The sequence below is a fragment of the Microtus pennsylvanicus genome, chromosome 6 (assembly GCF_037038515.1).
Source record: "Microtus pennsylvanicus isolate mMicPen1 chromosome 6, mMicPen1.hap1, whole genome shotgun sequence".
Classification (NCBI taxonomy): domain Eukaryota; kingdom Metazoa; phylum Chordata; class Mammalia; order Rodentia; family Cricetidae; genus Microtus; species Microtus pennsylvanicus.
The window spans coordinates 58,912,224-58,935,560 of NC_134584.1; the positions used below are offsets into that span (position 1 = coordinate 58,912,224).

Here is a 23,337-nt window from a genome sequence, read left to right on the forward strand (position 1 = left end):
TCTGTTTTCATGTCTGCACAGCTTAGCAGTTCAAGTCTTAATAGGAGCTGTCCTTTTATTTTCGGTGAGGGAAGGACTGAGATGACAAAACAGGGCCCGGCTCCCAGAGCTTCAGGAGAGGAGTGAGCTTGGTATGAAGGGCAAGCCATGCTGAACCCTGCCGGAGCGGGTGGTAGGAGGGGGTGATAGTGAGCTGAGCCCTGCTGGAGGGGGGAAGGGCAGTGAGTGCTGCAGGGGAGGGTGGGAGGAGGGTGAACGCTGCTAAAGAGGGGGGGTATGTAGCTGGGACAGTGAACGCTGCTGGAGGAAGGTGGGGGCTGATAGTGAAAGCTGCTGAGTGCAGAGCGGAGGAAAGCGTGTTCTTTCTGAGCAGTCCTCAGTGCTGCAGTGCTGGTGGCCAGTTTGCCTTCCTTAGCTCTCTTGCCTTACGTCAGTGTTGTACTCTGTCAGGGAGTGAAGGCAGTACAAAGAAACTACAGGTGCTGAGAGCACCGTTTCACACATGCACAGGAGCTGCAAGTCCTGTCCCAGAGGCAGGAACGACAGGAGACCAGGGTGATTGGACCGTTCTTGAGCGGGGAATGCTAGACAAGGTTGGCACTGATTTTGTCTGCCCACTATGTGAGCTGTGCTTGTTCTCAGGCACTGGGGTTATGGCCGTGGATAAACATGGCCGCGTGCATTACAGTCAGAGGGACTGCGGAGTGAAGCAGAATTAGAGAAACTGCCATGCCTGACCTTTACAGGGCAGTGGGGATGCAAACGCAGGTCCTCATGCTTGCACAGTATGTTTTATGTGCATAATATATTTGTGTGTGTGTATGTATATGTGTTTTTGTTGTGTTTTGTTTGGTTTTTTGACAAGGGGTTTCTCTATATAACAACTCTAGCTGTCCTGGAACTCGCTCTGTAAACCAGGCTGGCCTCTGCATCCCAAGTGATGGGATTAAAAGCATGGGCCACCACTGCCCAGCTATTTGTGTATATATTATGACACCTAGTTTACTGTTTTTGTGGGATTTGTAAGTGTGTGAACTTCTTATGCCTTGGGCTCTTTTCCTTCTTTTTTTTTTTTGTCCTATTTCAATGTGATAATTTTTTTATCTTATTACGTGAGGGGAAAAATTCAATAAAAGGAAAAATGAAGAAAGAAAATTTTAAAGTATTATAGATGAGACATGTTAGCTACAAAAAAAAGAAAAATTCACTACCTCATAGTAACAGTGAAAGCCAGGAGACAGCGTACGACATCTATAATATGGGGAGGAAAATCTTTTTCATTTTAGAACTCTGTGCCTATTGGAATTATATGTAAACAACAAGAACAAATAAAATAGAACACATCACCAAAAGCTCTTCATTTAAAATCCTCAGTGTTTCCCTCTGAGAGAAGAGAGATTGTATGAGGAATTGAGAGCAAATCCATGAAAAACGAGGGTTAAGAGCCCACCTTGGGTGCTGGCATGAGGAGACCCAGTTTCTAAAGCTACCTTCTGCTTCACCTGCCCACCATAGCACATGTGCCTCTCTCTCTCTCTCTCTCTCTCTCTTTCTCTCTCTCTCTCTCTCTCTCTCACACACACACACACACACACACAACATAACACATGGATGGAACCAAATTCATAAGAGAAGCCATACAGGCATGAGAGCGCATACCTTAGAATGGTTGCTGCTAAGAGTAGAGCTAAGGAATAGTAGCATGGACTTCCGCTTTACCCTGAGGGACGTGTAGCAGCTGCTCTAGGTTCTGATGGTGACCTGGAGCTGCCTCTGGGAGACGCTTTATTTGGGCTCACCACCCAAGAGGAGACTCCATCGTGGCAGACAAGGTGTGATGTTCAGAGCCTGAGGCAGGATATGCATTTAGGAAGCAGAAAGTCTAAAAAGTGGGGGCTGGGCGAGAAACCTTAAGGTTCACCCCCTGTGATCCCCTTCCTCCAGCTGTGCTCCACCCCAGAGCCCTCCCTAGCTAGGAACTAAGTGTTCAGACGACATGAGCCTAGAGGTACCGTTCACATTAGGACCACAACAGTGTGTAAGCGGGAGTGTTCCAGTGAGCGGATTGTTTTTGTGAAGACGAGGGGTGCAGAAGACTTGAAACTTCCAGGCTTTAGCAGTAGAATGAGGAAGCTGGGGGAGGTTATTCTATCAGACAATCCACTGAAAATTAGAATGTACACAAATACCGGGATCCAGCAACGAACAAAATAGAAATCCTGGCTTTAGTAAACTTTATATTTTGATTGGGGATGATGGAAATGTAAAACTGGCTAAAAGTGTGTAAGTTAGACAATGGTAACCACTAAACAGGAAGCCTAGATGCGGCATGGGGGTCCTGAAGGGTGAGGAAGGAACATTTTACATGGTCTTGATACAAAGGTCAGAGAGAAGGAGGCAGCAAGCCTGGGGTCTCCGAAGGGGTAAGAGTAGACCTTGTGTGTACCGTGGTAGGAACGAGCCTGATTGCTGGTTAGCAGCAAAGAGGTCAGCGTGGCTGGGGAAGGAGTGAGGCGTGCACTAGCCGGGGAAGGCCGGGTGTGAGGCCTATCTTCTAAGCTGTATCCCCCAGTGTCTACTGAGGAACCACAGACTCTCAGAAGCATGCAGCAGTGTGCATCTCTTTAAAGCAACTGCCTGTGAGTCAGAGGGCTCGCTGGGCATGTTCTGCAAGTCTCACAGAGGAGGGTCTACGTCCCTTAGCCATTTCGTTGGGAATCCGCGGATTTAAACTGGCCTCATTTAAAGCTAACATAGTATACACATCTCTCTTCCTCTTCCCAAATGGGCAGCCAACCCTGATCTGTGTGTCTCAAGATAGTGGCCAAGATGCCAAAGGGCAAGGTCATTTGCAAGGACACCATTCCAGCCTTGGCTGCGTCATGTCTGCTGGCATTCTGTTGAGGAATTACACATGTCAAGGAGAGAGTGACCATTTCCGAAAAATAAAGGAGCACACGGGCCCTTCGGAGGTGCTGGCCTCTGCTGGGATGTGCAGGATGGTTCATCCTAAGGGGGTGTGGCCTGATCAGATGGGGTCTGAGAACAGAGTGGAGGGGACAGAAAAGAGGCAGGAGACGAGTGCTGTCCACATGAGAGAAGATGGTGGTTTACGTTGCTGTGCTGAAGGTCCTGATAACTATTTTTAACAGAATTGATCAGATTTGCTGGGTGTGGGAAAGGGAAAGATTTGGTGTGGATAGGAAGCAGATTGAGTGTTATGGAATATTTAACTATGCAGAGATGTGTTACATTTGTTTATGCTGCAGTTGTTTAATTATGTAAAAATGTGTTACTGTTTTACTTTGCCTGCCTAAGGCACCTGATTGGTCTAATAAAAAGCTGAATGGCCAATGGTAGAGGAGAGATAGGCAGGGCTAGCAAGGAAAGAGAATAGATAGGAGGAGGAATCTAAGCGCAAGGGAAGAGTATAACACAAATTCTAATTGATTCTATCCAGAATCAGATATTGGGGTAAATGCTGAAAGATCAGAGAAGTAAAGGACCCAGCCACTTGAGAGACTTTTTACTTCTACTGAATCCTCAGACCAAAGTGGGCAAGATCCTGTCTCCATGAATCCTCAGACTGAATGCCTGAGCTCCTGTCTCCACCTTCCTGGTGCTGGGATTAAAGATGTGTGACTCCCAAGCCCAGGGATTAAAGGTGTGAGCCTTCACTGCCTGGCTCTGTTTCTCTTTTAGACTGGATCAGTGTATTCAGGGTGGCCTTGAACTCACAGAGATTCCTCTGCCTCCCAAGGGCTGAGATTAAAGGTGTATGTGTGTCACCACTTCCTGGTCTCTCTGGCTAACTCTGACTTTCAGGCAAGCTTAATTTGTTAAAGCACAAACTAATTAACACCACAGAAAAGAGAATGAGAGGAGAGAACAAGAAAGAAAGAAAGAAAGAAAGAAAGAAAGAAAGAAAGAAAGAAAGAAAGAAAGGAAGGAAGGAAGGAAGGAAGGAAGGAAGGAAGGAAGGAAGGAAGGAAGAAAGAAAGAAAAAAGATGCCAACCAGCTTAACACAGAGTAGGACATGCAGAAAGAAAATATGGTCACAAGGCAAGAGACAGATGAAGAGAAACAGGTTAAGTTATAAGAGCTAGCAAGAAACAAGCCAAGCATTCAAAATAAGTCCCTTCATCATGACTTGGGAGCTGGGTGGTGGCCCAAAAGAGAGCCTGCTCCAGGGTGTCTTAGAGAGGCTGACTTTGAAATGACAGTGTCTTAGTGAAAATTTAGGTATGTAGTTAGCTGTAAGGGTCGGTACAGGCTAAGATCGGATGCAGAAGTGGGAGTTACTGATGGACAGACAGCAGCAGAAACCCAGAGATGGGTTGATTGACAGGAGTAGAGACCCATGACAGCGCCGACATTCATCTTATATTACAAGGTCTGATGGAGGGGAAAAGTTTAAGAGAGGCCTATGAGACTGTGGCTAGTGCATAGCAGAGTAGAAGGAAGTGGGGAGACGCTTTAGAAGGCAAGAGAAATTGCTCTTGGCTGATGGTGCAGAGATTCCAACCCTCATGAGGAGTAGGAAGCAGAAGGCAAGGATGGGAGCACAAGAAGACAACTGCTTAAGGGATTATGTCTAAAGTCCATGCTGTAGGCGGTGCAGGAAGCAGACCCGGGAGGCAGTGTGCATTAGGGAACATGCCGAGGGTGTTGTCAAAGCCCCGAGTGTCTTTGGTGTCGGTGATGAGAACTCTGAAGTGAGATGGGTCTCCAGTTCCCAGCTGCTCACGCTGGAGGTAAACAATCTGGACAGTTCTACAGTGCTTGGGTTTTGCTGGAGAAGCTGAGTGAAGAGAGATACAGATTTCCAGTGCTTGAATACAAGGATCAGCCCGCAAATCTAACAGGGCGGGGAGAGGACAGGGCAGGAGGGATATGTTCTTAAACAGTGTCAGTCTTAAATGTTTCTAAAGGGTCACAGAACAGGACCTGAAAGATGGCCTCAGGGTAAATCCATGGATTAATCTTCACAGGTGTAAAATGAGAAAGGACGTTGTAACCTAAGATTTCTCTGACTTGTGAGAAGGGAGCTGAGTTAGCGCCGGGAATCGCTGGGAGCCTGATTCTGGATAAGCTTTAAAATAAATTGGCAGAAGGCACGAGACTCTTTGTTCAGACACAGAGGCCATCGTGCATGAGACACAGCAAGTGGCAGGCACGGGAATGCGTTTGTGTTACTTTCTTTGGCTCCTCAAGTCTAATAAGAATGGCAGAGAAGTGGATGTTGCAGACATCAGATATGGAGGTCAGGGATAGGGGGTTGCTAAGAGAGTGACTGAGACCTAGCACAGACCTAGAACCTGGAGACAGCTGAGAGACTCTGGACCTAGAACTTTCTAGACAAGCAGCAAGCACTGTTGCCAGAGGCCAAAGAGCATCTCAGAGTGGTCCCACCCGCTGAACACTGCCTGTGAGCTAGGTGTTGACCTGAAGCCATGTGGTGGTCATCTTGACTTGTGACTCAGAACCAGGATACATACATGAGTCTGACACACTCAGCGAGAGCCAGCAAGAGTGAGACCCTTGTCTACCCCAAGGGTTCCAGTTATTTTCAAATGGAAGAAATAATCTATGAATAAATTTCCTATTTCTTGCTTCAGTAATTTATCCCAAACTATAAAACATACTCCTTTACATTTATCTTTTTAATACATATTTTCAAAACTCTCCTCTAAACTATGTGAGTAAAATTGGTTAGACAGTCTCTGAAAACCAAACAAAAAACTCATTCCTCCTGCATATTCTCTACTTTCCTCGAGGGACTGAGATTCCACGGGAGAGCCTTGAAATCACCTGTACCTCTAGTTTGACTCAATTCCAGAAAACCCCCGACCATGCTGGGGTGACCTGACACTACACCCACACCGAGAGCAGCCTAGAAATAGAAGAATGTGGTGCTGTGTTAAAACCGTATTCTGATTTATTTTAACTTTATTAAAATCAGTAATCATGTCCTGCGGATGTCTGAGTACAGGGTTCTCACCTTCTGAGCAGCTCTCACAGTTCTTCCTCTAGTTTTTTTTTTTCCTGTAGCAAAGGTGAAAGAAAAGGTGATGCAGACAGCAATTGAGCTGCGTTAAAACCAGGCAGACTACATAGAAATGAGGGTTCTTTTTAAAACAACAAACCTCTCAGTCTTGTTGGAAGCCCTGGAAAATACCATTAGACACAGCCACGAAATATCTGATGTTCTGTGAAATCCCACAGCACTCAAAAGGGAAACCACCACAATCCCCTGTCTTTTCAATCATGCCAGTTATGGGCTTTACTAGAGGAATCAAGGCAGAACGGTGACATTGGAGCATGAAGTTGACATGTAATAATGAATGGCCAAATGCTTGTTCAATTGTTAATATTTCTGTTTGAATAATAAAGACTGTTTAGTGACTCTCTGCATGTTTCTCTGTGGAAAAACATGTTCCTAATGAAATCTGCATTAAGGGACTTCCTTTTTTGCTCTTTAAAACTTTATTTTTTAATGTATTCTTTGAGAAGTTCATACATTCCACAACAAAATGTGATCTATCCAATCCCCCATTTTTCCCACCTAATTCCTCCTGAGCCTCCCAACATCACTCCCTTGTGTCCTGTGTGTGTTTGCTTAATTTAAATAACACACTAAGTACAATTAGTGCTGTCCATATGTGCGTGAGTGTGGGAACATGGAGTACTGACAGCTTGCCAGTAGTCACCCCCCTAAAAAAAGACAAGACACATTCTCCTTCCCTGGGTAGATATCATGTGCCAGTATCCCTTAGTTAGGGATAGGACCTTGCGAGATCCTCCCCCAGCCAAGTACAACTTTCCTGTCCTCATTCCCCAGCAAGGTGACGTCTGTTAAACCAGTCAGCTGCTAACTTTAGGACATCCACATTTGCTTGAAGCCGGGGCACTAGAGGGCAGAGAGATGTAGTCTTATATTCAGCTGTTTTTAATTATCTGTCACTCTGCTGTAGTCTTACTTGGTTCTCTGCTTTCCCTAGAATGAGCCAGAAGCGTTGTCCTTGGGAGTTGGCCATGACTGACCCTGCGCTGGGATCTGTCCTGCATCCACGGGTCTTTGTGTCCCTCTGGGTCTTTGGCTTATGCTCAGGTGCCCCAGGCACCCTAGAGTCAACCCTCCCATCTCATCTCCCTCGTCCTGCTTTATATTCCCGGATAGCAGGCCTTCCAACATTGCATATTATTTATTCATTTTATTTATGGTATAACAAGTAAATCCCAATTTCTTGCAGAAACCACAGAGCATAGAATGCCTAGCAAAAAAGATCTCAGTAGTATGAATGGAAGAAAGGGCAGACATATTCCTATAATAAAGAGGAAATGCATAGCCCACAAAGTTAGCTCATTGGGTAAGGGGGCTTGCCTCTAAACTCTATGACTTTGGTTCAAGATCTGGAACCCACATGGTGGAAGGATAGAATTGACTCCCCCAAGTTGTTCTCTGACCACCCAGGTGCAGCAGCATGTGCCCACCCCCACCAATCTGACAAATGCACACAAAACAAATAAATAAAATGTCCTAAAAAGGTTTTTGAAAACAATGCAAACTCAAGAGCTCTTGCGCTTCACAACTAGAATGAATTGTAGTGTTGTTTTGGACAGTGGGCTTAGTTTTGAAGTAGACTCAGAAGACCCCAAAATGCCACTGTCTTTTCCTGTGCCATCCTTTCAAAGTGTATATAATGTAGTAATAAGGGTGGCGGGGCTGCCCTGTAGATACTGTGTCATCTCTATTCATCTCAGGGAGAGGAGAGAAATGTAAGCTCAGCATGGCAAGATACTTTGAGAGGAAGCTTATATTCACAGCTTTTATTATAGCATATTGTTATGATGGTCCTATTTTATTAAAGGCTGTTGAAAAACTCTGACTTATCAACCAGACTTCATTATAAATATGTGGCATGGGAACAAACCTAGAATGAATGACTTTACTGTCCCTCCTGGGTTGGGTGGACCCTGCAACCTGAAATGGACAACATCCCTATGTCTCAATGTGAGTCAGGAAAAGACACAATATTTCTGTTTCTGTCCAGGAAAACATCCCACCAACTAAATTCAGAGACCAAGCCTCTGTGTGTTGCTTTTATTGGTTAATGAATAAAGAACTGTGTTTGAGCCTATGGTAAGGGCAGAACAGAATGAGGCTGGAAAAGCTAGGCTGTATGCTGGGAGAAAGAAGGGTGGAGTCAGAGAGAAACCATGGAGCCACCAGAGACAGACACTGGGAACTTTAGCTGGTAAGCCACAGCTATGTGGCAATACACAGATTACTAGAAATGTGTTAAATTAATATAAGAGTTGGCCAATAAGAAGCTAGAGATAATGGGTCAAGCAGTGTTTTAATTTATACAGTTTCTGTGTGATTATTTCGGGTCCAAGCTAGCCAGGCGGCAGGGAACCAACAAGTGACCTCCTCCTACACCTCTGCATACAGCATTTAGAAGTATCTTCATTCGAAAGTCTGAGATTTTAAGACACTAAGTTGTAGTGTAATATAAGCTCTTTATCACTAATTCTATCACCCTTGAGGATATAAAGTAGTTTCAGAAGTTCTTTTAGTTCTAGAAGGTGCTATTCCACGTATCTACTCTTTTGCTATATAAATAGTAATTTATAGAATTCCAAAGCCTAAAGTTTACATACAGAAAAAACTTGAAACAGAGAGGCAAATGTAATTGCAACCAGCCCTAGCCTATACAGGTGGGCAAGTGGAAGGAGGCAGGAGAGTGAAGGCAGAGACCCAGTGAGCTCACAGTAGGATGGCCCTAGCCTGTCCCTTGCTCCCACCTCTCCTGGAGATCTTCAGTTTGGACAAGGCATCCTTTGGAGGGGGCTTACCTCACACATTCTGTTTGTCTTATGAGTTAAGTAAGACCCATCATCATGTAGAATGATAAATGTTGAAGTCTAGGGGATAAAGTGCTAATGGGACAGCTATAAAGAAGAGCTCACTTAATATTCTCTTTGTAATATCACACTTTACAGGTGCTTGGTGTGCCTATATATAGACATAGATACTAAATTGGCCGTCTACCTGGAATATATGCAAAATGACAAGAGTAAAGTAGTTCCTATTACCAAAATCGATTGAATTCCATTATGTTTTAATGCTTTCTAATTTAAAGTTCTAAAACATAGAATACATCTTCTCAGAGACCCCTGACAGAGACATCTGCTGCCCATGGAAAAATATTAAACAGCTTAAAAATATTAAACAGCTTAAAGCCTGCCATCATTTCATATTTTATAAACACATCATTGCAAAATATACATTGAACTGTATTCTGGAGATGTCCATGAGAGTTTTAACCAATGTTGTGACATTTTATAGATCATGCAGTATTGCATCCAGGCAATTTCCCAATGTCTGTAGAGTGGGGCTTTCAAGGCCTTATAATTCAGATCCAAATCACCAAAACATGTTAGTTTTTAATATCTTCATAACTGCATTGTGCTTAGGCTGCCACTACATCTTTGTATGGCCCCAAAGCTTGCCAAATGAAAGGGCAAGGACCCTTGGAATTAAACCTGGGACATTGAATGACAGGTCATTGAGAGTTGACCATTTATAACACGCTTTTAAGTCCATCATGAGCAGCACTCTCTATGAATTTTATACAAGCAGCTGCAGCTTCCTCAATGGATTTGGACCAGCCACCAATATTGCCAGCAAAGTAAGGGAGGATGCTGTCTGATATTCGATTCAGGTACGCTACCTGTGCCAAAGAGAAAATACAACAGGTTGAGTTTTTATTGGCTTGGAGAACTTTCAAGCAAGAGACTGAGTGATGTGGGATTTCCCTCTGTATGCTGTGATTACCATTAATGAATAAAGATATTGCTTTGAACCTATAGTAAGTGGGGCTTAGGTAGGTGGGGAAAGCTAGATTGAATGCTGGGAGAAGGAGGGGCGGAGTCAGAGGGAAGCCATGTAGTCCACTGGAGACAGACTTGCCAGGACTTTACCCAGTAAGCCACAGCCACGGGCGATATACAGATTAATAGAAATGGGCTAAATTAAGATGTAAGAGTTAGCCAATAAGAAGCTAGAGCTAATGGGCCAAACAGTGTTTTAAATAATATAATTTCTGTGTGATTATTTTGGGGCTTAGTGGCCAGGAATCAACAAGCGGCCCTCTTCCAACAACTGAGACTGTTGGTGAACTCTGGAAGGGGTCTTTTTAGTGAGGACACACATTCTAAGACTATAATTAATTAGAGATCTGTGGGGAATGAAGAGGTGCTCCCGTTTCTGTGAGGATAAATGTAGGCACAAATATTTCATCAAACATACGGTGCATGAACTGCTGTCGACTGCCTGGATGAGAAAGCCTGCACATATGACCTCGCTTCTGATGTACTGTGCAGATGCTGGGATGGACGGCAGGGAGACCGACTTCACTGCTACGATGTAAGTGTTACTGAAAGACAGGAGCATATGTCTTAACTCCACATGAGAGGACTGTTAGACAGTATATTTCTACAGACCTTTATATTGGCATGTATTAATTTGCTTTTGCGGTTCTAGGATTAAATTCGGGGCTTACTGCATGCTAGGCAAGTTCTCCAACACTGGCTCCATCCCCAGCCCATGGAGCAACTTTATTGTCCCGATATAATTGAGTTCTGAAATCTCGATTCCTCTGGATGAGTGGTTAAGGTTAAAACAAACAAACAACAAGCCCTTCTTTCTAGAGACCATCAGACATAGGGAAGAAGGTAACTTCACAAGGCACAAGCCCGGAATCACTCAAGTTTTAGTGTGCCCGAAAGGGTTATGATTTCAGTTTCTCGTCGTTTTTCAATTAAAAAGAAAATCAACATTCAAGCAATGAAGAATGCCATCGGCTAGACAATAAAAGTGGCCCTTAGCCTGTTCTTGCTACAATCCCTGCAATCCTGTTTCCCGCCACATCAGTGACCATTCTCAGCTTCCACATGCAGCTCTCTGGATTTTATCACTATACCCAAGCAGCATTAGAAAACACACATGCAGATTGTAACACAAATGAAATCTCTTTGAAAATACAGCCCACAACTTGATTTTCCACTGAACAACAAATGTCTAGAGATAGTTTTATATATGTGCCCCTATAACTACTTTGTCCTCCTTGGAGGTGACTCCCTGTTCTGCATTGTGGATTTATCATAATTTATAAGCTAGACATCAGTGTATTTGTTATATACTTTGACATAATAGAAGGTGCTACATTGAACACCTGTGTACATTATTAGCCCATGTGTAGGGGGATTATTTGGGACACTGCTCTTTCAATTCCATGCTCTGTGCGGTCCAGGGTTCATGGGAAGGCCACGTTCACACTCTGGCCCGTGGCCCCAGCCCACAGCACACAGTGGGCCAGTTCGGATGGCTGATGCCGCACGGCCTTTGTAACGCCTCAGTTTCCGGTGCTGTCATTCCTCCCGCTGACTTTACTGATAACGAGAGGCCTTGAGGCTTTTCACCTACTCATTTTAGTCCACACAGAGCAGAAGGAGGCAGCTTTAGCGTTCTTGTGGGCCCTCGGCACACAGCTGACGGTGCGTGAGTACAGTGATAAAATGGTAACTGAAGGTTCATTTACTTTGGAAAACCCGGATGAATATGACTAAGGACTGGAAACGTCAATGATGGCTCTTCTGTTTCCATGGCCGTTCATTTCTAGTCTCTAGAGGCAGTGCCGGGGCACCGGGAGCTGTGTGTACTCACTCGTCTTTGAGGGGCTTTCGTCGCGACACAAGCACGGTGATGTCTTTGGGTTTGTCGCCGTTTACCACAGAGCAGATGATGTGATATATCAGGTCGTCCTCACCCACCTGGTCCACGACATCACAGGAGCTGTGTGAAGAGAGCAGTAATCAGACATGCTTCCTACCGCTTTGCTTATCTATTAGCATGATCTCCTTCTTGACATCTATCTTCACTTGTCCTGCTGACTGCCCCCCCCCCCCACTGCTGGAAGGCTGACTTTGGAACGAGCTGTTTGCTCAGGAGGAGTAATTTTACACGCGATGGAAAGGTGCCAGCCGTCTGGCTCCAAGGTCACTTCCCTCAAAACTCCAAAGAAAGGCAATAAGCTTTCACAAAATTATCTTTTTCTAGGATCAAATAAAACATTTTGAGGCGAGTGAGATATAAGGCTGGGGCCAGCACTCAGGTGTAATACCCTCGAAGGAAACTAACTTTGAAGCTTTGACTCTCAGATTGCTGCTTAGTGGCCACGCTGTGTTAGACAAGTCATTTTATTATTCATCTGTATAATGCGGATAATAGTATTGAGGGGTTATTGTGAGAGCTAAACACAAACGCTTGATGTAGACCTCAAGTTGTCAGTAGATATACAAGAGAAGCTGGATAAATTTAAATGAATTCACTGGCTTCTCCACTCATGTTCAATTTCAGTGGTATATCAAGTTAAGCAGAATTGTGGCAGAAACATGTAAAGTAACTCATTGGAAGACAAGGTGTCTTTGAGATGCTGCAGTGTTCTATAGCTTTGGAGGCTAGACCCTGTGTAATCTGTCACTGCAGGGTAGCCAACAAAGCTCACAGTTCCATAGTCATCCCTATACCTGTGGCAACACCCAAACCTTTGATGCTCAAGTCCCTTGCATACAGTGACACAGTATTTTCATTGTAACGCGTGCATGCCCTCTGGTACGCTCTGAAACATCTCTAAATCATATATGCAATGTAAACAGTATGTTGGTAGTTGCTATACTATTTAAAGAAAAAAGTAAGAGAAATCTGCATGTCTGATGTGCACGTGCACGTGCGCGCACAAACACACACACACACACACACACACACACACTTTTCATCCAGAGTATTTAAATACGTGGATTGGGACCTATGAATAGGTGTGACCAACCATATGCCAGCAAAGTTGGGATGGAAGAGATAGCTCTAGGAATGAAGAGACAGGAAGTGGTGGGGGAAGAGAGGACGGACGGGAGCAGAACATGATCAGATCATCAAGAGAGACTCAAGAGAGAGCAGCAGGTGGAGCTTCCTCCAGGACTCGCTGCTGGCTTCTACTTATGACTTCACAGGAAAAGAAGTCTGGGAAGACACTGGATACCTTCCCAAGAGCCATGAGGCTATATGGAAAAGACAAAGAGTGTGTGCTGCAGAGCCTGGCCGAGCTGGATTCCACGGCAGGTCTGGACAGGGCTGTCAGGGCAGCCTTGCCGGGTCTCAGCAATAGTAACAGCATCACATTTGAAGATGTGGGCCACACAGATGAGTGTAACAACGGTTGCTTTGCACAGCTCAGTGTCACCTGCTGCAGTGGTGTGCACAGAGCAAACTCTAAAACGTCTCTAAGTTCCTGAAACATAAATCTATCCTGCACTGGGCAGTGTAGATGAAATACAGCTGAGGTTATCTTTCCTACAGGGTCGGGCTTGATTAAGAAAAAAAATTGTTCTTACATGTAATGGGGGTCCCACAAAGGCCGATTTGTGAAGTCGGACAAGAGATGATAAGCCGTGTGGGCTGGACTGCCAACATGCTTTTCAACCTTAACAGATATGGCATCTTGCTCTTCCAGGGTATATATTTTTATCTAAAAGATATGAAAAAAATTAAATTACAGGAAGAAGATATATTTTTGCTTTAAAAGATACTCACATACACATGCCCATGCACACACGTGAGCATGGAATCACAAGAGCCCGCACCAGTTATGGCACCTATCCGCTCATCTGAATACTAAGGAAGCCAAACAACAACCATTTCTCTTCAGTCTTACGTGCCCAGAAGCCTGGGCAGGATGCTAGTTCTGTGCCTTCCAAATAATACGTGAGTGGGTTTATTTGCATCATTTTTTCATGAAAAATAAAACCTAAAAGCTTTTCTGTCTTGATCTCCATGGTATTTCCTGCCTCTGGACACTAGAAACAGAGAATGCCACCAGGGCGCTAGACAGGCCAGTGCCACTCGACCCTCGGGCTCCAGAAACAAGACTATGAACCACAAGACTCTCCCTGGGTGTCAGGCATGAACCGAGTGCTCTAAAGGGACCCAGGAAATAAGCCACCTATCTCCAGGACAAACCCAGTTTCTCAAAAGGACCTTTGAACCACGTTCCTTCCCCACAAAGGATTCTTTGCGTTCTTAATGGCAAGGCCATCTTCTAATACGTCGTGTCTGTTAGATAAGCAGGAGCCATTTGACATATACTTAAACACTAATATCATCTCCGTGGCTTTGAGCTATCTTCCTGAGGTTTTTTTTAAAAAAATGATCAGATGTATGTGTTGAGCTAAGGGCACATTTCTATTCTGCTCAATTTCTCCCATCTCTTTCAGGGCCTTTTGAAGTTAGTGCTAACATTTTCCATCTTATAATCATTGCCATGGCAACAAGCTGTGAGAAGACAAACAAACACGAGGTTAGGGCTCTGAGCACAGGGCTCAGGCCGATGGAAGGAAATCAAGCTGTGAAGAGCTGACGTTTATTGAAACATCTGTCTGTATCGAAACGCAATGCCGCCCTCGCTATGAGGATGAAGAAATGAGAAATCCACTCTGAGAAGCTTAGACAGCAAACAAGTGATTACTCGCTCAGGTAAAAACACATCCCTTTCCGGCCATGGGTATCTCTAATTCCAGCCTGCAAAGCAAAGTCTGGCTTAGACTATGAGCGCTCGCCAGATACAAAAAAAAACCGGGTGGGGTCCCGCATGGCTGCCATCAGCACAGAGCCAAAAGGAGTCCGCTAATGAAAATCCACAGAAAAGCTTGGTGACCAGGCATAGCTAGGCCTGGGTGCTGGTTGGTCACCAGGCGTCTCTAGGCCTGGGTGCTGGTTGGTCACCAGGCGTCTCTAGGCCTGGGTGCTGGTTGGTCACCAGGCGTCTCTAGGCCTGGGTGCTGGTTGGTCACCAGGCGTCTCTAGGCCTGGTTGCTGGCGCACTGCAGAATCAATGGAGTTGATCGCATGCTTGCTTTGGGGTTGTCATGAACAGAGGTGTGGGGAGAGACTATTCCATTGGGCTAAACACTTGCTTAGAGTTGACTCACGGTTCCCTGCTGTTCACACTCCTATGGTAGAGCCCTAATCTCTTGTATCTTGTAATGTAACTTTATATGGAAGCAGGGTCTTTGCCAATATGATTCACTTAAAATGAGGTCATTTTGCAGGAAGGTAGGCCCAATATGACTGTCATCTTTATGGAGAAGGGAGGCTGGACACAGAAAGGCACACTGGAAGGACACTGTGTGGAGATGAAGGCAGGGATCGGCCTTGCAAACCAAGGCTCAGTAAGGCTGACCAGCAAAGTCTCTCACCAGGTGAGAGGCAAGGAGCTAACACTTCTTCCTCACAAGCCACCAGCCTTCCTGTGCTTGATCTCAGAATAGCCCTCTTCAGAAGAGAGACACCAGAGGTTCCTATGGTTCACATGGCCCAGTGAGTGGTCCTCGGTTGTGAAAGCCTCGGGAAATTAACTCAGTAGTTTTCCAGTGAGCGGCTGTCCAGCTTGCAGACACATTTTATCCTTGAGCCGGAAGGAGTAGGCACAATTAAATTCTACCTTCACAGACAGGGCTCACTGATGTATCCATGGAGGATGAGTGAATGACATCTATTCTTTCCCTAAGAAGGTAAAAGTAGCCGGAAGTCCTCCTTATTATCCTGCTACCTGAACCAATGTCATGGATGCAAAATCAGACAAAAAAAAAAGGCAGTGGTCCATTTTGGCTCTTTAAATTTGCCAGAGAAAAGGCACCGTGGAGCTTTGAACGAGATGCTCCACATAAGTCTCTGGCATTTGAAACCCTGGTCTCCAGTTGGTGGCCATTTGGGAAGGATCAGGAGGTGTGGACTTATTGGAGAAGGTGTGTCACCAGGGGTAGGCTTACGGTTTTAAAAGCCCATGTCGTTTCCAGTGTGCTCTCTCTGCCTCCTGCAGAGGTTGAGATGTGAACTCTCTGCTGTTCCTAGCGCCCACTGTGGACTCTCACCCTCTGGAACTTAGGTCCAATAACATATTTTCTTCTGTGAGTTGCCTGGGTGGCAGTGTCTTATGCAGCAGTGGGACTGGAGCCAATCCAGCCTGCTTTGGTTTCAAGGAGAGATTCTCCAAGAACAGTTATCTAAGAAAACAACTTCCCTTTGATGATGGGGATGGAAGTAGACATGATTCATAACCAACTCCTGTGTTTGGGAGGACTGGACTGATGTGGGATCCTTTTCTGTATGCTGTGATTACCATTAATGAATAAAGAAAACTGGTTTGGTCTGTTGATAGGGCAGAACGTAGGGAGGTGGGAAAAACTAAGCTGAATGCTGGAAGAAAGAAGGGTGGAGTTAGAGAGAAGTTATGGAGCCATAGGAGACAGATGCCGGGAACTTTAGCCAGTAAGCCACAGCCATGTGGCGATACACAGATTAATAGAAATGGGTTAAATTAATGTGTAAGAGTTAGCCAATAAGAAGCTAGAGCTAATGGGCCAAGCAGCTATTTAAATAATATAGTTTCTGTGTGATTATTTTGGTTCTGGATGGCTGGGATGAACAAGCGGCTCCTTGCTCACCAGGCAGCAGGAAACCAACAAGCAATCCCCTCCCCCAACACTGGACAGTTTATTATCTGAAATGAAGCTAAACATAGGTAGCTTCAGACTCACTGAAGCAAGTGTGCTCAGATTCCATCAGTGAAACTGTTTTCATAATAACAATGCTCTGCTTGGAACTGTTTGGATGCCAATCAGTACTATAATAATAAACATTTTAGACTTTTTGTATCAATAGATAAATATATTCTTGAGGTTACATTATAGACAGGAAGAGGAAACTACTTTTTTGAGATAGGGTTTCACTGTGTAACAGCCCTGGCCTTCCCTGGAACTCACTCTGTAGACAAGGTTGACCTAGAACTCACAGAGATCTGCCTGTCTCTGCCTCCCAAGTGCTGGGACTGAAGGTGTGTGCCATTACCGCCCAGAAGAAACTCTTCTATAGAGGCCTAGCTGATGGAGGCACCTACAGATGGCAAGGACTGGGGATGAGCAGGGCTCTCTGGGTCTAATTTGTCTCGCTCAGCTCTTTTGAGACTGGATTCCCTCTGGTCAGCTTCCCAGACGAGGACTTTTACTTAGAGAAGATTTTAGGCAAACTATGTCTTTTTTGTTTTCACCGTATTTGTGGTGCCTCCTCAGACTTCAGTCACTCCTTAAGTATCCATGCCTATCAGGCCAGGCCCCTCACAGCAATTTCTCCCCTGGAGGTCTCAACTAGAGCTAAGCACTGCCTAGAAGGCTCTCTTTGTCTTCGCTCATGAGGCTACCTGCAAGAGATGAGAACCACACTTTTGGGGGGCTCTTTTGTTGTTGTTGCTGTTGTGTCTGTCTGTACCTTACCTTGCGTAGCTTAGACCTGGCCCCCATGGGTCAAACACTATAATATTTTACCTGTTTGTCAACTTCCTGATATTATTCTTGAGCAGTTTAATGAGCATGTGTACCGTTTCTAGATTCATCGCTGGCCTCTTGTATTACTTTGGTTATTTCTCAGTTTATATATAGAAAATCAAATGGTAATTAAAACCTTAAGTACTGTCCAATTTTATTATAAATATAAGACTTCAAATCCAATTACATTGAAAATAAGAATAAGAAATTGGCTGTGGTGCACACTGGTGATCCAAGTTCATGGGGAGGAAAATGTAGGAAGACCCTGGATCCAAGGCCAGCTCCAGAGTAAGATGGCTGGGGTGGGGGTGGGTAAGCCTCTTGGCAACTCCCAGAAGCTAGCAAAAAGGTGAGAGACAGATTTCATATCAAGAAAATAAAAGAAGGTACTGAGGCATCTTTTATGAGCAAAAGTGAGAAACCAATGCTTTAGTTATTAAACCTGTTCCTGCATCACTGTGAGCCCAGTAGGCATGGCAACGTAGCTGGATCTAAGGGGCATAAGGAGGACCCTGGAAGGATTCAGCTGTGCGGACAAGGAAATAACAGAAACATACAACAAAGAAACACCCAAAAGAAGTCACAGTGAGATCTGAAAACAAATAAGGAAGTAACCTTCAAATTTATTTAGATTCTAAGGTGAGAGGATTGTTTGATTCTCATCCTGAGGCATGACTGAAGTTAGGATGGGACAACAGGTACAAACGTGGACTGTTCCAGGACAGTTAGAATGCTTGACTGCCTCTTTTCTAGGGTAATGTTTCATTGACAGGGAACACCCATCCATAGCAGACATACCCCAAACCTGGCTATCCTGCTCACCTTGCCAGGCACTGCTATCTACCATGGTCTGGGAATATGGTGGCTGATCAGTCTCCCCTAGAGCTTAGAGTCTAGTGAATGTGGGAACTGACTTCCAAGAGTCCTCCAATATCCTTAAATTAAGGCCCAAATGATATACATACTTATTTCAACTTGATAATGTGCCAAAATTGTAAGCTAAGAAAGATACAAAGAAATCGAGACAAGGCTTCCTTCTTAAAAGGTTTATTAATCTGTTTGGAATAAAAGATAATTAAAAACTTAAATTCCAATGTAAGGTTTAAATAGCATCTTAGAGCAACTGCAAATGAAGCATCACAAGACAGAAAAGAATTCAAAGAGAAATTAGTTTTAGAGACGCTAAAGGAGCTAGTAGAGAGAGACGAGCATTAAGTCAAGAGTGGACGTACAGAGAAGTGTGTGTCCTGGGTGGATGGAGATGGGCAGGAGGGACAGAGACTTAAGAGGTGGGGTGTGAGAAGCCAGGCTTGCCGGAGGCAGGAGTGTGGGGGACAGACGTCAGTGCTCCAAGTTATCCCGCTGGAAGGCCCAGGGCTAGAAGGAAGCCTCTTAGAAACTACTGCCCTTGAGTGGAGCAGCTCATAGGCCTTGGCATCATGACCACCATGCTAGCTTTAGTTTGCTATGGCAGGAGCAGCATGAACAATGGCACTTACCTTCTCCAAGGTGCTGGTGACCTCCCAACCGCTTCTGGATGCCAGGTTTTTGAGAGCCTCCACATTGGCATGGCTTAAGGATTCCTAAAATGCACAAAAATTTAAAACTGCATGTTCAATATATAAGCTTGGAGTCAGTCATTTTCTGTTTCAGTGTTGGAGGAGGTATAGATTGAGTCAAAGTTGAGTATAGCTAAGCTGTCTATTGCTAATGTATAACTTCTATCTCAAAGTCCAGACAAGGTAAGTATATGCTCATCAACTGTGTATGCTTCTAATTGGTATCCTGAGCCCAAGCAGACACCCTTCAGTAGGACTTCTAACAATGTGTGTGCTAAGTAAACTTGGATCCCACATGAGATTTTATTATCAAAATGTTTAAATAACAAAATCTTCTTTTAAAAAATGTTTATTTTTATTTTATGTATATGGATATTTTGCCTGCATGTATGTCTTAGGTGTCTCAGTGTCTGTGGACGCCAGAAGAGGGCATCAACTCTCCTGGAACTGGACTTACAAACGGTTGCGACCCTCTGTGTGGCTGTGGGAATTAAACCCAGGCCCTCTGGAAGAGAGCCTCCAGTGCGCTTAACCAGCTCCCAGCCACAATCAATCCTTCTTGCTCTATAAAGGTTTAAGTTCATAAGCGTGTCATTCATTGCAAACCAGGGCAAGACACCAAGCTTGGAACATCCCACGCCAACTGTCCACGGAGTCATGCCTGACAGTAGGACCACCAGGGGTTGATGACTTGCTTGACATCATTAGAAACAGGGGGTTACACAGTTCACCCTCTCCCCCCACCCGTGTAGATACAACCTGGACCTGTTAGGGAAGGAGGTTTCTGCTTCTGGGATGGTGTGACATTTACATGAAGCATTCCAAAGTGCCACACTGTTACCTTTTTGCTTATATCCCATTGTGTGCTGTGGGGAGCTTCTTTTTTGTGAGAAATAACATATTTCCTGAAAAAAAAATTAAGGGGTTAAGTAACAACTTTCTTCTCTCTGCTTTAATACAGGACCCATGATAATTTCTTGATTTGAAGTTGGCTGTTTAATAACAAGTCCTTTGGTAGGAGAATCAGGAAAAACCATTTCCAGATTGAGTCATTTTTAACTTTTAAGAAACCATTAAGCTCTTTTCTTTCCCATTATGTGGGAACAGGGCCCAGGCAGTGGCTCATCAGAGGGAGAGAAACCCATGAAGTCCTCAGGCTTTTATGTCCTTTACCTGCCCAGGCGAATTCTCCTTCTTGCGATAGCTCCCTGATAACGTCGCAGATCATCCTTTAAGAAAGAGCACAACCAGTCAGTTTCTAATACGTCGGCACTGCGGTCCTTGGGTATCCTTCCCCTAGGCTGACTGGGACTCTGTGTCTCTGAGATGCTTCCTCATGGGGTCTGAGCCTCTCAGCGACTTGGACAGCTGTTTTCCTTTCTTTTTCAAGGTGGAGAGTTTTAAATTTCTGCTACTAAACTCATACAGATTTTACTCTGGAGCTTTTAGAAGAGGTGAGCATTAGCACTAAGTTGATTCCCGGTTCAGAAAGACAGGTTGCCCATGAATGTGGCTCAGCATCAATAACAGGACGCTCTAGACACGAGACACAGATTCAGAAAGAGGACGCAGGGAGACACCTGCTACACAGCAGCATCTGACTGTGAAGAGAGGTACAGCGCCAGAGTGATGGGTGGAAAAGAGGAAAGAGCCCGCTGTACTTAGTTAGGCAGAGAAGAAAGCAAACCTCTTGGAGATACCCGGAGCTCTGTGCTCACAGGTCAGTGAAGCTCGCATGGTGACCACTGACCTTTGATATGGGTTGGATTCTGGGGAAGGTGATGATTTCCTCCTGATCATCAACAGCATTGTAAATAAGGAAAGCGCTGTTGATGTGGCGGCCTCGGCCTTCGGCCCACTCCTGACAGTCAAAGGCCTCAACACGCACTCCAACCTCCACGCTGCAAGGGGGATGCAGAGCGGTGGGCAAGGAGGACCGTGGCATGGTCAGCCTCCCCTTCCACCAAGCAACAAGAGGACAAGGGCCCAGTCTTGCTCCTGTGATGTTAGCAAATCTGTAGAGCTGCCCAATGTCACTGTGAGGGTCTTGTAGGAGTGTCTGACTCAGCTTCCATTTTCCCTTCCCACGGGGACACACACCCATTGACATATTTAGCTAATGGAGACAGTTGAGTTAAATTGTGCTCAAAACACATTTTCTTCCTTAAAAACAACACTTCTATGGTTAAAAGGATGAAAGGCTGAAGTTAGGCAGAAAACAGAGATACCCTCTTTTCTGTTTTACATCTAAAACAGAAGAAAAACCTACATGGAGCCCTTTTTCTTTGCAACCGAGAATACCAAAACTAACTGGGGTGCAGACTGGACTCACTGCCGTAAACAACCAGCCCATGATGGATGCTGAAAGGAAGAACTAACAACTATGTTAGAATGACAGGTACCAATTGGAACAATCCTGGGTCAGCTGGATTTCCCAGCACCCCAAGGGACAGAACAATCCATCACGGTTTCCTGAGTGTGAAGAGACCACGGGCAGAACAGAACACTTAAGGATGTGTCCATACTGAGTGAGTCTAAAAATAACTGGATGGTGTTGTGGGGCAGCTCCTACCCTCATCTCACAGCTGAAAGAGAGCATTGTTTGCACCTGGCTCTGAATTGGCACAAGGAGCACACTTTACCTGTTCTGAAACGTGTTGTTAACTATGGCATTGAAGACAAGGCGGTCCCCAACTGTGGATGGTCCCCGGAATTTGAACATATCCACAGACTTCAGAAAGGGATGCCCATAACACAGACGACTGAGCAGATAAAGGGGAGAGAAAACAGGAGATGAACACCCTCCACGCAGTCTCAAACAATTGAGTCATTGGATGCCTGCACTAGACAAGCAAGCGACCTGTTTCTTAAGTAGACTACTCAAGAGGACTATGGGTAGAGAGGTCCGAATACAGCCTCCGACATTTGGGGGAGCAAGGTGGATATTTCAGGAGGATGGTGGTTTTTTGGCATTGGTTTGTCCTCTACAAAAATTGCCATCTGAGCGTCGTGTTCATCCTGACAGCTCCTGACAAAGGCCCAGGACACTGTGATTGTGGATTGGGGTAGGACACAATGGGCTGACAACTACCGGCCAATCCTGACCACACTGTTTCTCAGGTTCCCCAGTCACTGAGTTTATCCAGAGATTAAAAGCCAAATTTTCCCTTCATAGAAAAAATTGCCTGGATTGGTGCACAGAGCAAGGAAGGCTACAAAACACACATTTCAGTTTCCCATAATTTACAAAAAGGAAAACCACTTCATGCCACGTTCCCTGTGCCCTTATCCCCAGACAGCCCTGAGAACCTTGCAGAGATGGTTGCAACTGTCTCCATCCATGCCATAATCTGTCCACCAAACGTGTTTCCATGATGGTTTGCATGGGGTGGGAGGACAAGCTCGATGCTCTGAACGGAGGTGCCCATGGTGGTGGCTGTTCCTTCTTCATTGTTGCAAACGGGATCTGCGAGGTGACAGCAGAGACAGTAGGATCAGCCATGGAAATTCCAGCCTTCCCTGGACTTTCCCTTCCCTGAAGCAAGCACAACTCCTTTTCAGAAAAATAACATTGTCTGTAAAACCTCGCATCAAGGATGTGAGTGGGCTCTGAAGAGTGGCCTTCCGTGGTCTTCCTCTGTAAAGCAGCTGCTCCTGCTGTTCTGGGTTGATGTCAGACAGGGGGCCCTTAAAGAAACAGGCAGCCTTGTAGGGCTTGGTGTCAATCCCAGTGTCTGGGACACAGATCTCTGTGAGTTCGAGGTCAGCCTGGTCTACAAAGCAAATTCCAGGACAGCCACGACTACACAGAGAAACCCAGTCTCAAACACACACACACACACACACACACACACACACACACACACACACACACACTCTGGGGGTGGGGAGAGGTTCCCCACTTGTCAATCAAATACACCAGAATTCTGATTAAAATAATGGTTCCATTTAAACTGGAACTTTCTGTGGTAGAAAGGGGTACAGAAAGGTAGACATTTTGATGATAATATGCCAGTCTTTTGATGGTAAGGATAGTTTTACTGTTGTATGCACACACTCAAGTTACAAGCTTTAAATATAGACCATCTATCCTGTGCCAATTAACACTCAATATTTCACTAAAATAAGAGAATATGGGGTCGGAGGAGCCACTGACACTACATGAAGTCTCATAACCTGCAGCATGGGAATGTGGCCCCCTATGCACGGCCACAGGAGAAAAGATGCTTGTATCAGTGCCTCTCCCTGTGTCTTCTGTGATTTATAATCTCCTATGCACTATCACAGGAGAAAAGACCCACACATCACTCCCCACTTCCCTGTGTTCCCTGCTTCTTA

The 23,337-nt window shown here is 45.1% G+C and overlaps 1 protein-coding gene across 2 annotated transcripts in view; it reads right to left on the reverse strand.

Annotated features, from left to right (window-relative positions):
• Positions 1-9,105: 9,105 nt before the first annotated feature.
• Positions 9,106-23,337, reverse strand: part of Acot12 (acyl-CoA thioesterase 12) — a 37,276-nt gene continuing 23,044 nt past the window's right edge. The window contains exons 6-15 of one of the 2 annotated variants that reach the window (XM_075977860.1): positions 22,309-22,465; positions 21,642-21,761; positions 20,750-20,900; positions 20,173-20,228; positions 19,841-19,904; positions 18,940-19,023; positions 13,457-13,590; positions 11,733-11,861; positions 10,317-10,443; positions 9,106-9,738 (exon numbers count right to left, since the gene is read on the reverse strand). In XM_075977860.1, coding sequence (XP_075833975.1) covers positions 9,589-9,738; positions 10,317-10,443; positions 11,733-11,861; positions 13,457-13,590; positions 18,940-19,023; positions 19,841-19,904; positions 20,173-20,228; positions 20,750-20,900; positions 21,642-21,761; positions 22,309-22,465 — 1,172 coding nt within the window. In that variant the 3' untranslated portion in view covers positions 9,106-9,588. The remainder of the gene's footprint in view (positions 9,739-10,316; positions 10,444-11,732; positions 11,862-13,456; positions 13,591-18,939; positions 19,024-19,840; positions 19,905-20,172; positions 20,229-20,749; positions 20,901-21,641; positions 21,762-22,308; positions 22,466-23,337) is intronic. The other variant, XM_075977861.1, reaches the window with a different exon arrangement.